At 40.1% G+C, this 16,067-nt stretch overlaps 1 protein-coding gene across 1 annotated transcript in view; it reads left to right on the top strand.

The window, feature by feature from the left end:
* LOC149457392 (3 beta-hydroxysteroid dehydrogenase type 7-like) overlaps nucleotides 1-16,067 on the top strand; it is an 87,349-nt gene that overhangs the window by 27,097 nt on the left and 44,185 nt on the right. Inside the window, exons 5-6 of the mRNA XM_089683731.1 lie at nucleotides 7,658-7,757; nucleotides 11,336-11,498. Coding sequence (XP_089539857.1) covers nucleotides 7,658-7,757; nucleotides 11,336-11,498 — 263 coding nt within the window. The remainder of the gene's footprint in view (nucleotides 1-7,657; nucleotides 7,758-11,335; nucleotides 11,499-16,067) is intronic.

Genomic DNA, 16,067 nt, shown 5'->3' with positions numbered 1-16,067 from the left:
AGAAAACACACACAGCACACAGTTAACCCTTTGATTGCCCCCGATATTAACCCCTTCCTGCCCAGTGTCATTAGTACAGTGTCAGTGCTTCTTATTAGCACTGATCACTGTATTAGTGTCATTGGGATGTCAATGGCAGTTAGTTCCCACCCAGTGTCAGAATGCACGCCGCAGTCCTTCAGTCCCGCTATAAGTTACTGATCTCCACCATTACTAGTATAAAATATTTTTTTCTTTAAATTTCATTGTATATACTGCCATTTGTAGACACTATCACTTTCACGTAAACCAATTAATTTACATGTATTGGGATTTTTTTTAGCTAAGACATGTAACAGAATACATTTTGGCCTAAATTTATGATGAAATTAGATTTTATACATGTTTTTACTGGATATGTTGTATGGCAAAAAGTCAAAACTATATATATATTTTTTTTATCAAAACTGTCAGTCTTTTTTTGTTTATAGTGCAAAAAATTAAAAAGAGGTGATCAAAATATCGTCGAAAGAAAGCTCTATTTGTGGGAAAAAATTATAAAAATGTAATTTGGGTGCAGCATTGCATGACCTCTCAATTGTCCGTTAAAGTAATGCAGCACCGTTTCGCAAAAAATGGCCTGGCCTGGAAGGGAGGTAAATCCTTTGGAGGGCAAGTGGTTAACCCCCACTTTATTGCTTACAGTTTATTGCCTTTATTGCTTACAGTTTCATCATTCCTAGATAGTACAGCTTTCACTACACTCTCAGCACTGTGACTATGAGAGGTACATCTCTAATATACAGAAGTCAATCTGAGGTTTATCTGTCCTTCCTTCCCATTGTTCAATCACAGAATGCCTTGTATTCTGTGAACCACAGTGCTCCATTCAAGGGTGCTTCTGCCTGGTCTCCAGTGGCTAATCTACAAATCTCTGCATTTTTATAAAATTAAAATAAAATAAAGAGGAAACATGTGAAAATGTAAAAAGTCATGTTACTAAGAGAACTATATAGGCTTCTATTGGTATATTGGTTGCCCCCAGTGCTGTTTGGCTACAACACATACTGTGTCCCCCTGTCCTAGAACAAGTATAAATCATAAGAAATTAAGCAATAAGCAATTTCTACTTATATTTAAAGCCACACAGACATTTTCAAAAGGAAAACACAAATCACCCTCCCTGTACTTGACAGGTATTTTCCCATGAAGTTTTGTGACATCTGGCTTCAGTAACTATTTTGCTGAAGCTAATGAAACTAGTTGTTCATTGAACTATGTCTGTATCGCTGGTCAATGACTCTTTAGGAAGAATGTGATTATTATGTTAAGTGGATTCTACTAGCTAACATTTTCTTTTTAATGTGAGGTGTTACCTAGCTTGAAAAAGACCCATGACATTCAAATTCAACCACCTAAATTAAAAAAAAACTGACATCCTCAGATCCCCAGACGACTAGTTTTTTTAATTGGAGAACTTGAATAGGGATGGCAAATTTGGTAGGATACTCCAGGAACAGAACTAATTACAGTTGAGGACAGAACTTTAAGTAGAAGCCTTGAGCAAAGTCCCAAAGTTAGGAAGAGATAAAATGGACAGTGCTCTTCAGGACACCAGCTGGCATCCCCTTTATCAGATCCATGACTATAAAACATCAGAGGGGTAGCAAAGTACACAAACTCCCCAAGATTCCACAGTTGGTGTGGTGGCGAGCCAGGGTCTGCATCTGTATGGGGTTTGATATAGGTTGTTCTACCTGAGCAGTACTCCCTTTCTTTATTTGCTGTAGAACCAGGGTTACTCTCACTCTCACTTCATGCCCTCAGGTCACCCATCTGAGGCCATGTGGCAGCAGGTGCCTGGAAAGGCAGCATGTCTTCCTCCCGGGCTGGTGCAATCCTCTCCAGGAAAGATTGAGGGCTCAGTATGCCCAGAGAGTAAATACCCTCTTCCACCATCCCTCAGGGCTTCGCTCGCTGGGATTGCCTGGAGTGGAATTAATATTCATACTGTGCTCTGCATGAGTTCCACCTATACATTCAGAAACGTCCTAGGTTATTTGGATACAAAGGATGCCAGGGGCACAACTAGCAGCACTTGAACACATTAAGTAAGCACTAGTAACAACTGCAGCTCTCTGTTAAGCAGAAAGCTTAAGTAGATTTTCCTAGCAGTTCTCCTATTAAGCAGAGGAACCAACTATGATCTACTTATCCTAACGCCTATCTAGGAGGGTGCTACATATATATTTTGGTTAATTATGGCTAACACCTCTAGGTAAGCTAATTCAGTTCTGTAATTTAGTCTTCATATATGAGGTCCCCCATACCTCCTTTTTTAGTTACCATTCTTTCTGTGCTCCAAGTCTACTTAAAAAGAAAAATCTGTAAAAGCATTTTTGTATACTTTCCGGCACTATTGTAATGTTTCCAAGATGGCATTCCTAGTTCATTAATTTACCCGTTGCTTGTGGCTGCTGCTTAAATATAAAAACAAGTAATGATTCCAAGCATTAGAAAACAACACAATAACATGTCTAATGCCTTAATTTGTAAGCCTCATCCACTCTAAACAGATGTTATGCAGCATTTAAATTGCTTACATCATCCTTACTTCCAGAGTTCAAAGGACTTTGAAAAGCTGATAACATGCATTCATTAGTAAATAGCTCTGGATTAGGTGCTCAGCCATTCTCATGGCCAAGGTTATTGAACTCAGTGTCATTTAAGAGGGAAAGGTTTATCATTCTGGGTAATGCATGCATTGCTCTTACATTGCTCTGTTCATATAAATATATGTACTGTGAGTGTGAGGTCTCATGAACTAAAAGTATTAAGAAAATCAAAAGCAGGTTAATGAGTATACAGTTTATGTGTTGTGTGTGCTCTCAGTGCAAAGAGCAATGGTGATGTGCAAAATGCAATAGGTCCCAGCACTTGATTCACTAAGTGAGTATGCTTCCTTGACTGATTATCTTTGACAATGCCAAGGGGATACTTTATTGTGATTTAGAAAAAGTAAGCATGATGTACTGCGTTAACACCTCTATTGCAGCAATGCCCAGTTAAATACATGTTATTGCAACACAAGGTAATGCGCAATCCTGGCGTAGCCCCCTTGTCCTAAACAGGGGCTACCAGTAAATTTAGTTGTGCTGGGTTGTAGACAACCTGGTTGATTTATAGTCTTTTTGATCATTAGGGTTTTCTCCTAAGCCTGGTGTAGCTGTAGTTCCTCCCTTCTGTCAATAGGTGTCACTGTTACCTTTGGCATTAGGATGATGAATTGCAGTAAAGCTAGGTAATGAATATGCATACTTTTCTCAGATAATCAGTAGGAGTTCCTTTGGCCACTGAGCATGCTGGGAGAAATTATAAATATTTGGGGAGGTCAGGTGATCGATGACTTCCCACCCAGACCTTGGTCTGGTATGGATGAGTGAGGAACTTCTGTCCTGGGTAGACCTGAAACCTAAGGCCTAGCCATGTGCTTGAGGCTCTGTCAAGAGAGAGAGCCTGTTTGTTGTCTGGATGCATGAAGGAAAAAATGGAGACCTGAGATGAAGTACCAGAGGAGACTCTGCCATAGACTGGGGAACTGTGGAGAACCTTGGAAATCATCAAGATTGCCTCATTCAGAGAATTCCTGCATTTTCTTGTGAGTTTTCGTTTTGTTGCTATGGGAGAGAGCTGTTGCTACTAAAGTATAGATTGCTGGTTACAGTTTATAGGCTATATTCTTGTACTGCTCTCTGCTCCCTTCTCTTTTGTTTAGGGAGTCAGTTAGTCTGCTGTTTTTTTTACTTAAGGCAGGTGTAGGCATCCTTTTGAGAGGTGGAGATCGACCTAAACAACATGAGAGATCAAAGATCACCAGTGTTCAGCACCATTTAAAAAAAAAAGAAGAAGAAATAAACTAGCAAGGCTTAAATAAAAAGTAAGGGAAATGTAGAAACATATAATAAAACAAATGTTATTGTAAAAATACAAACTTAGCCTACCTTAAAACTGGACAGTGTCAGTCAATAGGGCAGTGGATGGTGTCAGTAGGGCAGAGGTTGGTGCCTGTCAGTAGACCAGTGGCCGGTGTCAGTCAGTAGGGCAGTGGACAGTGTCAATAGGGAAGAGGTTGATGTCAGTAGTTATTTTTACAATTTTATTTTTTAATACTTTTCACAATTTTGTTTGTTGAAAAGGGAGCACTTGGGGGAGGGGCTGGGCAGCAGAAAAAAGGAGGAACAAGGACAGGAGGAGCAGTGGGGGGGGGGCGTTTACTAGAATCGAGCCCCGGGATTTTCCTCCTGCTGCAGCTGTACGCTGTTCGGAGGGTGAGCAGGAGATGCTAGCTTTCAGCTTCTCCAGGAGGACAATAAATGGTGCCAGCATAAAGATGGTTAGGCAGCTGCCTTAGGGCACCAGGGTAGCTGGGGGGCAGAAAAATCCCAATCCCCAGCCACTTGCTGGGAAATGAGATTTTTAATACCTGTCCATGGAAGGGAAGGAGGGAGAGGACACTGCTAGCGGAGGGGCTAAAGTTCGCTGCTATGGAGAAAGGGGGGCAGAGGACACTACTAGGGGCGTGGGGTGATGTGAAGGGGGGCAAAAGACACTACTGTGGGATGATGTGAAGGGTGGTTGAGGACACTGTAATGGGGTCCCCCCACAGCAATGTCCCAAGCAATATCCTACCTCTGTATGAAAGAATGTGGAAGGCTGCACTGTTCTGGACTGACGGTGTATTCCTTCTTTCCCCAGCTTCATCCACTGCTGCTGTCATCCTCAGTGCACAGCGGAGAGCAGAAGGCAGCACAGCTCAGGACGGAGGGCAGGACCAACCTAGAAATCAATCATCTGTGGGTTTACATGAAAAGTTCATTTGGCCAGCTCCTCCTCCTGCTCCCCATCCTGAGCTGTGCTGCCTTCCATTGTCCACTGAGGATGACAGCAGCAAAATACTCTAGAGGAAGGGGGGGTAGAGGGACTGGCACCTAAAAGGCAGGGGTTGACAGTGCAGGGACCTGTTCACGATATACCTGTCACCAGCCTGTGGTCAACAGGTAGACCGCGATCAACAGGTTGCCAAGGCCCGACTTAGGGTGTCCTGTGCCCTAACCCTCTCTCTCTAAGTTTTCTACTGCTGTGAGTAAAAAAACTCAATTTTTGTTCATTCTAAAAATTACTGGCACCCATTTTTCTACACTATCCACCATCCAACATGCCTAGCAATCTGTACCCTGGGGTGAAATCTCGGCCCTTCCTGTCTTTGGTGGTAACCACCATACTCTCGGAAGTCAGGGGGGTGCTACAGTGGTTTAGTCTGTTGCAGTGCCATTTGTTTTCATTGGGTCCCTGATGCACCATGCCAGGGCCTCTCAACACATGTGGTTTTCAGTAGTACATAATTGCACAACTGTGAGAAATCCAGTGGCATCACTAGTGTTGGGCACCTGGGGTACTGATCTCACATCTGATATCTGGTGCCCTGGTCCCAAGGCTACACCTAACTGAATTACTTATTAGTATGCAGCCTGTACTGCTGAACCCCACCACACACACATAAACACGTGTCATGATATTGATTGCATACAAAGGGAAAGGGACACACTGACCAATAATGTAATGGGACACATTGACTACCAGTGTATGGTGGTACACTGACCCCCATCATAATGGGACACACTGTTATGTTATAGTGGACAGGACACTGTTCTACCTGCTACACTCCATACACTATATTGTGCATCATATAGTCCTGAATGTTGCACTCTATACACTGTGTTGTGCATCAAAGATTCATTGCCTAGGTGTTATTGTCTCAATAATTGCTAGTTGCAAAGTAGCTCCTAATTATTTTAAAGACGTTCTTCTTTAAAGTATAACTAAAGGCAAAACTTTTAATTTTGGATAGAGCGAAGAAGGATTAGAACATCTCTCAGATTTTTATTGCTGTCTGGGTCCTGGTTAGGGGGATTCAACCTCTCTATTTTTCCTGTTTATGATCAGCAAAAGTGAAAATTTTGGTTTGTTGCTAGAAAAGGAATCAAGAGGAAATCTTCCAATTGGGACACTAGTTCTGATGACCCTCATATCAACCAAGGATTCCCTCACTTTGGAGAGATTTCATCTTACTTCCTGTTTTGCTTTGGGACTGAAAGTGAAGGGAAATCTCCTCCATTGTAATAAAGTTAGCAAAAAAAAAAAAAACATAAACTGATAAAACAATCCTTTGAAAAAAAAAATGTTGCCTTTAGTTCTACTTTAATGTAGGACGAGACAAACTGGTAGCTCTCTGTATTTTCTGTGTGTAGAAAAGCCTATGAAATTGAAGAGTTACATTTTTTAAAACAGATTCTTCATGCTGAGGTTCATGCTTTTTGCTTAGAGATGCTCTTTTGTTGTGACACAGTAATGGGGCACATTTTTTGTCTACAAGGACTTTGGCGTAATTGTGCAGAATATGCAGAGAGAAGGCTTAGGCTTTTATTATTCCTCCTAAGTCACTACCATCGGCAGGCGTGATCTGGCCAAGCTCACTGTTTGCTGTGTAGCACACTGCAGAGTTACTTTCCTCAGAGTTCCCCTGATCTTCTACAGTCCTAGTAACACCCCAAGAGTCATGTGTGGTAAAGTGCATTGAAAAAATGGTTCATGTCCATTATCTGGTGAGTTGGCAGCCAGTTCAAATTAAAGAAGCTATCTTAATGTAACATGTTTATGCACACAATACCATGTGTTAACATAACGTGTCGCAGTACTCCAAACGTGTGAAGGTGCCTAAACCCTGGCTTGAGAAATGCGTATTCTTTGACGTGGGAGTGGAGCACTGTGGTCAAAATTGCCTATTTCCAACAGTTAATGTAAAGAAAACATATTAAATAGAACAAATCACCTTGAGAGCCGTCATTTCATAATGTAGTTTTTTTTTACAGAAAAAACATAGGCTAGATGCTAGTCTAGCCCAAAAAGACCCGGACTTGAAGTGGCACAGAATAAGAGACAATACTAATTCTTAATTTACATTCTTATAAAAATATACACTTTGTTCACAATATATAAAAAGAAGTATAAAACTTGGAAACAAACCCCCAAATAACAAGGGGGAGGAGAAACCCTCTATGTTACACCACTCTCAATGGAACTGGAAATAAGCATTAATCAAATATTGCTAATAAAATGACATATATGTGGTACAGTAGAATACATGAGTTGTTCACTTCCAGTTGCCAAAGGTCCCTTGGCATATATTTGTCTGATGCTTAATTTCTAGTTCCATTGAGAGTGGTGCAACATAGAGGGTTTCTCCTCCCCCTTGGTTATTTAGGGGTTTGTTTCCAGGTTTTATACCTGTTTTTATATATTGTGAATAAAGTGTATATTTTTATAAGGATTAGAACTGTGCGCTTAAATTCTGGATCTTTTTTGGGCTAGACTAGCATCTAGCCTATGTTTTTTCTATATACCGGTATATTTTTTCAGATGTGGGCAATTGAAAGCCTCATTTTATAAAATGTTTTTTTTTTTTTTTACACACTTCTTACTAATTAATGTTCTTTGTAATTTACAAGTTCATTTACATTTATTTAAGTTTACTTGTTGTGACTCCATATTAAGGCTATGGAAGTAGGATTCTATATCTCGCCATATATATTTATTAAAAACCTTTTGTTTTTGTTTTAAGAATCACAGAAGACACAATCTATAATGGTGAGCACTTACTGTCTTATGGTAAAACAAAGGCTCAGGCTGAAAAGTTAGTCCTCTTGGCTAATGGTCAACAGGTATGTACTTTAGTAATCAGTTTGGTACAACAGTTATATTTCATGTGCTGTACGCTTGTATTTGTTTCCAGTCATTCTTCCCTTGGCAGTTATAAAAATCTGTATGTGGCCTCACACAGAAGTAGAGACTGTCCACACTGTCATGCATGAAGCAGTAAGCAACGATACTGTATGTGCAGGGAAAAAAAAGAAAACTCCTGCTGATAACAATATATGTCTTCATGACTTAGGGCTTGTGCTTTTAGGTGCAATCAGCTTGCTTTTGAGATCAGTTTGAGGAGCATAAACAGGGAGATGCATGCAATTCAAGTCCTCAGGAACAGATTCCTTTCCAGCAAGGTGAACAGTGATCAGCACAGCACAGTGCTTATCAAATCTCGCCCATCTGGTGAGTCTAGCAGTCAGAGGCAGCAGTGCTGTATATAATCTTACAAAGCAGATATACAGTTTAGACTACAGAACAGGAGTGCCTAGGCACAGGCACATCAGAAATGGAAATGAGGAATCTGCCTAGGTTCAGTTTTGAAATTCAGCAAACCCAAATTTAGAAGCAGATCCCAGTAAATTCTATGGGGGGGGGGGGGGATCCTGCTATTAAAGTCTGACCATTTGTAGTGCTAATAGGCAAATTACTGTTAAGAAGGGGGAACATAGGGAAACCTGACTACTGCCGAATGGGACATGTACCATAAAAAATGCCATATGTGGGCTAAGGGTTTTTCTTATGTGGCTTTGAGGGCAGCATTGAAAATACACAAATCCTTGGTTTTAACATGCTTGATATTGCCTTAAAACTGTACATGGTGTTATGCAAAAGTATGATTATGGGCTTGTGCACATAGCATACAGTGCACAGAACAGGAGTATTTCTGAACCTGTGATTCAGAGGTGCTGCAACAATCTGTAAAAATCAATGACAGGTTGAAATATGCAGTGGCTGTACACTGGTATATAGACATCTAAGCAGTAATTGTGCACAGGGATATATGCGCTGCTTCTAGTAGAACTGCCCATTATGTACACTGCAAGCATGTACATAAGCTTCCAGGTGATTAAAACAATCGTTTTGGCATAAAAATATAGTATACACCGCAGTTTTTTGTCGTGGGAACCAAACAGGAAGTTGTCCACTAATCCTAGCTGAAGACATCAGTTTTTCTGCACACATTCTACCGGGGGCGGACTGACAACGCATGGGGCCCCTGGGCAATAGGGGATCATGGGGCCCCTGTGTCCTTGCCCAAACTCAAAAAAGCCTATGAAAAAGGTACCAGGGGCATCTCATGGGGCCCCCTACTGACCCCGGGCCCTCGGGAAGTGCCCGAGTTTCCAAATGGTCAGTCCGCCCCTGCATTCTATAAGGGCACAACAAAATCAATTGTTCTCTATGTGCCCTGTTCACACCACAACACTAGTATCACATGGAGATTTTTTTCTGCACAGAAATCTGCAACGTGTATGAAACTCATTGAAGTACACATGAAAACTGATGTCTCTGCAAGTGAAGTCTGCGTGTCAGTTTCCATCAGTTTTTCTGCATGTATGATGTGACCGAGGCCTTAATTGTTCAGGAGACACATGGCCAACTCAAGAAATTCAAAACATTGATCTCTGGGGACACATCCACCAGGCATGAAAGAAGTCTGCCTCCTGACCATACAGACAAAAGCATGGGCAATTTTTTTCACTATGAGCAGACGCTCATAGTGACTATTTGACTGTTGAATAGTTTTTTCTTCTTTTCCAGTTAGCATGGCTTAAATCTGATTCACCAGGGAAAAAAAAGGCTTTTTTGCCAGGTAATTTTAGTAGCTATACATTTTCATCAAATAACCAAAAAGGAAACCACTGTTAGACCTTAGACAACATCTATACAATAATATTCCTGTCAAGTCAATTCAACCTAAAACAGAAACAATGGAAAAGCCATGTCCCCTTCTTTGGTGGTGTTTTCATCAAATAGTTGTAGGCCTGCTTTGACTAGCAGTTAGAAATTGGCCAATAGTTTGCAGAGGTTGTCCCTGCTCTCGCTGAAGTAAAATTGTCCTGCCTCTGGCCAATTTCTACTACATACTCCTCAAAAAAGATACAGCAGAGTAAAACTGGCCTGCAGCAGGACATTTGTAATGAGAGAGAATTAGACAAAATGTATTGGAAAAAAGAATATAGGCAGTTGTTTTGCCACAAGAATTAAGAGACTGCAGATGGCACAGCAGTGTAAAATTTGCCAGCAGCAGGAAATTTTTAAATGGCAAGGTTAGACCCAAATTTACTAGAGACAAAAACACAGGCTGGGGCTTTACTACAACAAATAGGATTGTGCAGTGTAAAACTGGCCAGTGGAAGTACAGTTTTATTTGGGAGAATACGCCTAACTGGTGCATGCTTAACTGCTATTTTATCTATGATGATAGGGGGTTGTAGGTAAGGTAAGTAGTATAATGTGTTTAGGTGCACACTGTTTCTTTCAACTGATGCAGTGGTGAGCTGTGAAAAAAACAGATGGTCAGTAACAAATGAATGCTGGGCATTGAACACCCAAAATTTAAATAGGCCATATTAACACAAATAAAAACAAAATAAATGAAAACTTTCAGATACTATCCTGCTCTTTTTAAGGGAAATGTTGCTGCAGAAAAAGCAGTTTACCCTAAAATAAAGGTCCTATCAGAAAAACCTGTCAGAAGAGATTTATGCTGATAGCAGAGGAACAAAGCAGCAGACAGAAATGACAACTAGAGCTCTCAATTGAGACACACAAATACACACTATAGAGGGATGTGTTTTGTTCATATTTTATGTCTGAGGTTTACAACCACTTTAATATTTCCTAATGTTCCCTATAAGGTACACAATATTTACTCTATAACTTCAGGTCCCCTTTTTAATCACCTTTTAAAGTGGAACTAAACTCCCAAAAGGGAATTTAGTTATATTTTAACACTACCCTCTTTTACAAGCAGAATTGCACTTCATTTTTTTCCTATCTATTTTTTTAACTTGTTTTTAATTTTTTGCCCTGCCCCCACTGTCATTCTGGCCTAGGCTAGAATGATGTGTAATTGGTCCTGCAGTCTTCTGGGATAATTAAATCACATCTCCCTGGAGGCTGCACAATCGGTGCACAGAGTAGCCAAGGGGAAGTCTAGGGTGGGGGCCTGGCACGTCATCAGAGCTGGCTGCCTACACCCAAAAGAGGCATCAAGTTGAAGAACACCAAGATGTTGGCAGAAGACCCACTGTGTGGCACCTGAATAGTGGATCACAGCAGGGCAACGTTGGAATCGCTTTGCAGGCGAGTATGTGCTTTGAAGAGGACTGCTGCACTGCAGGTAAATGAGGGGAATAAGTGGGGGGAATGGAGTACAGTTTTAAGTGTTTATGGACAAAAATCGGGTTTAGAGTGGCCTCACATCTTAGCACAATTCCACCAGGCAGTTGCAGACATTTGATTAGTATTGGGATTGGCATAACTACATTGATTCTTCCCAGTCCATATATGAGCCTTCTAATTTTAATGACACCCTTTGAAAATCACATTTGTTTCAGAATTTCCTCTCTATGTTACTGCTTTGCAGATGAGCAATGGAAATAAATTTACTACCTGCGTCATCCGACCATGCGGTGTCTATGGTGAAAAGGCACAAACTTTGCTGAGCCATTATCAGTCTACAAAATCCCGGAATAATCGGTTAAACTACCTTCAACCAGATAATGCAGGAGAAAGTTTTGCTTATGTTGGTAAGAGGAACTATAACATAGACATGACACTGATCATATGTCAGAACCCATTTTCATCCATTGATACCACACATTACCACAATAGCGCAGATTTCCTGAAATTACCATTCCCTACTAGACATTTACTCTGAAACATCTACCATACAGTTACTTGTACAAACTATGTCAGGGCAAGCGCTTAGACTCTATTGCTCTTTCGGCATATGAGAGATAATAATATAGTCTCAAATTGCAAAATGGCATTAGTTTAGTGGCAAATTAAAACTTTCACAAGCATTCGGCCCCTACCAGTACACAAGGATGGGTAAGCAACTGTGTTATCTGGTGGGCGCGGCGATATGTAACGTGTGTCACAATTGACGATTTCACACGTAGGCGTCCCGACGCATGCGTATATGTGGGGATGGGAGGCCTCAATATTTTTTTGGGGGGGGGGGGGGATGTTGTGTGCTTGGGTGTAACTTTATTTTTATGCAATAAAAAAAATTTTTTTTTACTTAACTTTTTTTCTTTCATCACATAGGGAGACACTAAGTCTGTGTGTGATGATTTTTAGGTGACGGGTTCTCTTTAATGAGACATGCAGGGTCTAAAAGACCACTAATGTCTCCTCTGCGTTAAACTGGCTGTATTGCAACACAGATTGCATTGCAATACATCTCTCCCCAGCTATTCTAGCAGGGAAAGTGACAGCAGTGACCCGGGAGTGACATCATACATGTCGCATTCCAGGTCACAGTAAGAAGGGGAGGATAACAGACATGTGGCTGCTCTCCTCTCACCCATCCACCTGCCAACACCCACCATGTTGGCCCTGGGCCCGCAGATGGGTAAGCAGGGCACCGTTACTGGGGGGCTCTGGAAGCAATCGGGTGACAGCACAGCCGCCTGACTGCTTCCAACTGGCAGGAAGGAGTATGCCTGTCAGTTTGACACAATCCTGGTGGCTGCAGCCACTGGATTGTGTGTAAAACACCCCACTGTCAGGTACCTACAATGTACGGACCTGGCAGCCAAAGAATTAAAACCAAAATCCCTCTGTCCCTCCTTTCTGCTTAGTTGCCTCTCATTTTTGTTTGATGTAACATTTATCACATCTCTAAATTATTGCATATTCTAATTTGAAAAGCCAGTATAAAGAAACCCACATGGAAGAAAAACATATTTTAAAAATATTCTCCCCAAATATATTGACATATATTTGAAATACTACAATTTTGTCTGTATTCAATATATTTCATTACACACACACATATACAGTGTGTGTATGTATATGTATATGTATATATATATATATATATATATATATACATACATACATACATACATACATACATACAGGTGAAACTCGAAAAATTAGAATATCGTGCAAAAGTTCATTTATTTCAGTAATGCAACTTAAAAGGTGAAAATAATATATGAGATAGACTCATTACATGCAAAGCAAGATCGTTCAAGCCGTGATTTGTCATAATTGTGATGATTATGGCTTACAGCTCATGAAAACCCCAAATCCACAATCTCAGAAAATTAGAATATTACATGCAATCAATAAAACAAGGATTGTACATAGAACAATATCGGACCTCTGAAAAGTATAAGCATGCATATGTACTCAGTACTTGGTTTGGGCCTCTTTTGCAGCAATTACTGCCTCAATGTGGTGTGGCATGGAATCTATCAGCCTGTGGCACTGCTGAGGTGTTATGGAAGACCAGGATGCTTCAATAGCGGCCTTCAGCTCTTCTGCATTGTTCGGTCTCATGTCTCTCATCTTTCTCTTGGCAATGCCCCATAGATTCTCTATGGGGTTCAGGTCAGGCGAGTTTGCTGACCAATCAAGCACAGTAATCCCACGGTCATTGAACCAGGTTTTGGTGCTTTTGGCAGTGTGGGCAGGTGCAAAGCCCTGCTGGAAAATGAAGTCAGCATCCCCATAAAGCTTGTCTGCGGAAGGAAGCAGGAAGTGTTTCAAAATCTCCTGGTAGACGGCTGCGTTGACCCTGGACTTAATGGAGCACAGTGGACCAACACCAGCAGATGACATGGCTCCCCAAATCAACACAGACTGTGGAAACTTCACACTGGACTTCAAGCATCTTGCAGTGTGTGCCTCTCCATTCTTCCTCCATACTCTGGGTCCTTGGTTTCCAAATGAGATGCAAAAGTTGCTCTCATCAGAAAAGAGGACTTTGGACCACTGAGCAACAGACCAGGTCTGTTTTTCTTTAGCCCAGGTAAGACGCTTCTGACATTGTTTGTTGTTCATTAGCGGCTTGACAAAAGGAATACCACATTTGAAGCCCATGTCCAGGATCCGTCTGTGTGTGGTGGCTCTTGATGCACTGACTCCAGCCTCAGTCCACTCCTTGTGAAAGTCCCCAACACTTTTGAATGGCCTTTTCCTGACAATCCTCTCCAGGCTGCGGTCATTCCTGCTGCTTGTGCACCTCTTTCTTCCACACTTTTCCCTTCCACATAACTTTCCATTAATGTGCTTTGATACAGCACTTTGGGAACATCCAACTTCTTTTGCAATTACCTTTTGAGTCTTTCCCTCCTTATGGAGGGTGTCAATGATGGTTTTCTGCACAACTGTCAGGTCAGCAGTCTTTCCCATGATTGTGATTCCTACTGAACCAGACTGAGAGACCATTTAAAGGCTCAGGAACCCTTTGCAGGTGTTATGGCTTAATTAGTTGATTAGAGTGGGACAATTTGAGCCTAGAATATTGCACCTTTTCACAATATTCTAATTTTCTGACATTGTGGATTTGGGGTTTTCATGAGCTGTAAGCCATAATCATCACAATTATGACAAATCATGGCTTGAATTATCTTGCTTTGCATGTAATGACTCTATCTTATATATTAGTTTCACCTTTTAAGTTGCATTACTGAAATAAATGAACTTTTGCACGATATTCTAATTTTTTGAGTTTCACCTGTATATATATTATATACTGCATGTTGAAATGCATTTTTTATATCTTACGAAATATATGAACAATATTTTTTAAAATATATATTTTTAAAATATATTCTTCAAATTTTCTTAACATATAAAAAAGTAATTTTAACATATATTTTTACATATAAATGCATTCTAAAAATGTAGATTAAATGTATTTTAAAGACATACAGTATATTTGAAAATGTATTTTTAAAAACATTTTTCATATATTTGTAATAAAAACCCATTTCAACATACAACAGTTGGGAGGTATGTCAAATGCATAATTCCTCTAGGCCACTGACTCAAAGTATAGAAGCCACAGGGCTCCATGTTACTCTCATGACAGGTTTCTTTTAATACCTGGCTGGACTGGTACAATATTTTCATTTTTTTATTTCTAATATTTTTGAGAAGAACACTTTCTACAACTGTGTTTTTTATGTCTGCAGACATGGATCAACTGAAAAAACTTTGCTGTCATATAAAAATGTCCTTTTTGTCTAGTTAGCACAAACAGACCATTGCCTTGTTAAAATCCTATCCCAGTTTGTGGCTTCCTGCACACTGCAGCTTGAAGAAGCTCAGTACAGTGTTTTTTTTTTACTGAGGCAAAATTTAGTCCATTATTTACAATGTGCCTTTGCATTCTGACACGTAAATAACCGCATATTCCTCAGTAAGAAAAAAAAAATAGGAAAACCTGCATTTTTGGTGAGTAATTTACACCGCCTACATGCAAATGCATGTGAATAATAATGAATTTTCCCTAAATATATATTTTGTGCGCAAATGCACGAACACACATACGCACATAAATACGTGCCTGAAATTATGTTAAAAAAAGCAGACGCTCAGACATCAGTACCATGTGCAAGAGGCCTTTTACATCCAAAAGCCAGAAGTGTTGCTTTATGATAACTTTATGAAAGAGGAATGGCACCATCTAGTGATTTTTAAAGAAGGCACTGCAGTGTTTCAAGTTTTTTCACTGAGAATCTACATGGTGCAACTGTCACAAGGCTTCTCTTTTCAACTGTCTTTTGTCGTGGATAAGTAATCATTAAAGGAGATAGAACATTTCTACAAGGCTCACCATGTGTAAAGAAAAAGTTTTGTTAAATAGAAAAAAATATAAATTCTTGGCACTTTGTAGACATTAAAATGATTTCTGCAAATGCTGTTGCAGATGTTTTATCCTTTTTATTTTTTGTAATCTTTATTTAGGGATTTTGTATAATGTTGTATCTTTTTGTGTTTCTTTATTTGAAATGAACTGATGTTTCCATAGTACAGTTTTTCTCAAACAGACTACAGACACTAAAAAAAACATAGCTTTTTTTCTTTCAATGATGTCCATTATCCTTTTTTTAGGGTAGAAGTGATCAGACAGCTATTAAGCCACCTGATCACTTCTACCTTGCTTTTTCATGAGCAACGAACCAGATATGAAAATTCTAATGCAGAGGCTGCCTGAAACTTTTCCCCAAGCCCTGTTTTGTAATAGCATGGAGCCAGCCCACAAACCACTATAGTTCCTCTTAAAAGCAAAGGTTTTTAAAGAAAAAGTAAGAGTCAAATTTATATTTCTATCTTTATACCCATTGACCTCTCCT

Source organism: Staurois parvus, unplaced genomic scaffold (genome assembly GCF_062004578.1).
Source record: "Staurois parvus isolate SC_StPar_1 unplaced genomic scaffold, SC_StPar_1.0 ptg000321l, whole genome shotgun sequence".
Taxonomy (NCBI): domain Eukaryota; kingdom Metazoa; phylum Chordata; class Amphibia; order Anura; family Ranidae; genus Staurois; species Staurois parvus.
This window is presented reverse-complemented; position numbering and strand designations above follow the sequence as displayed.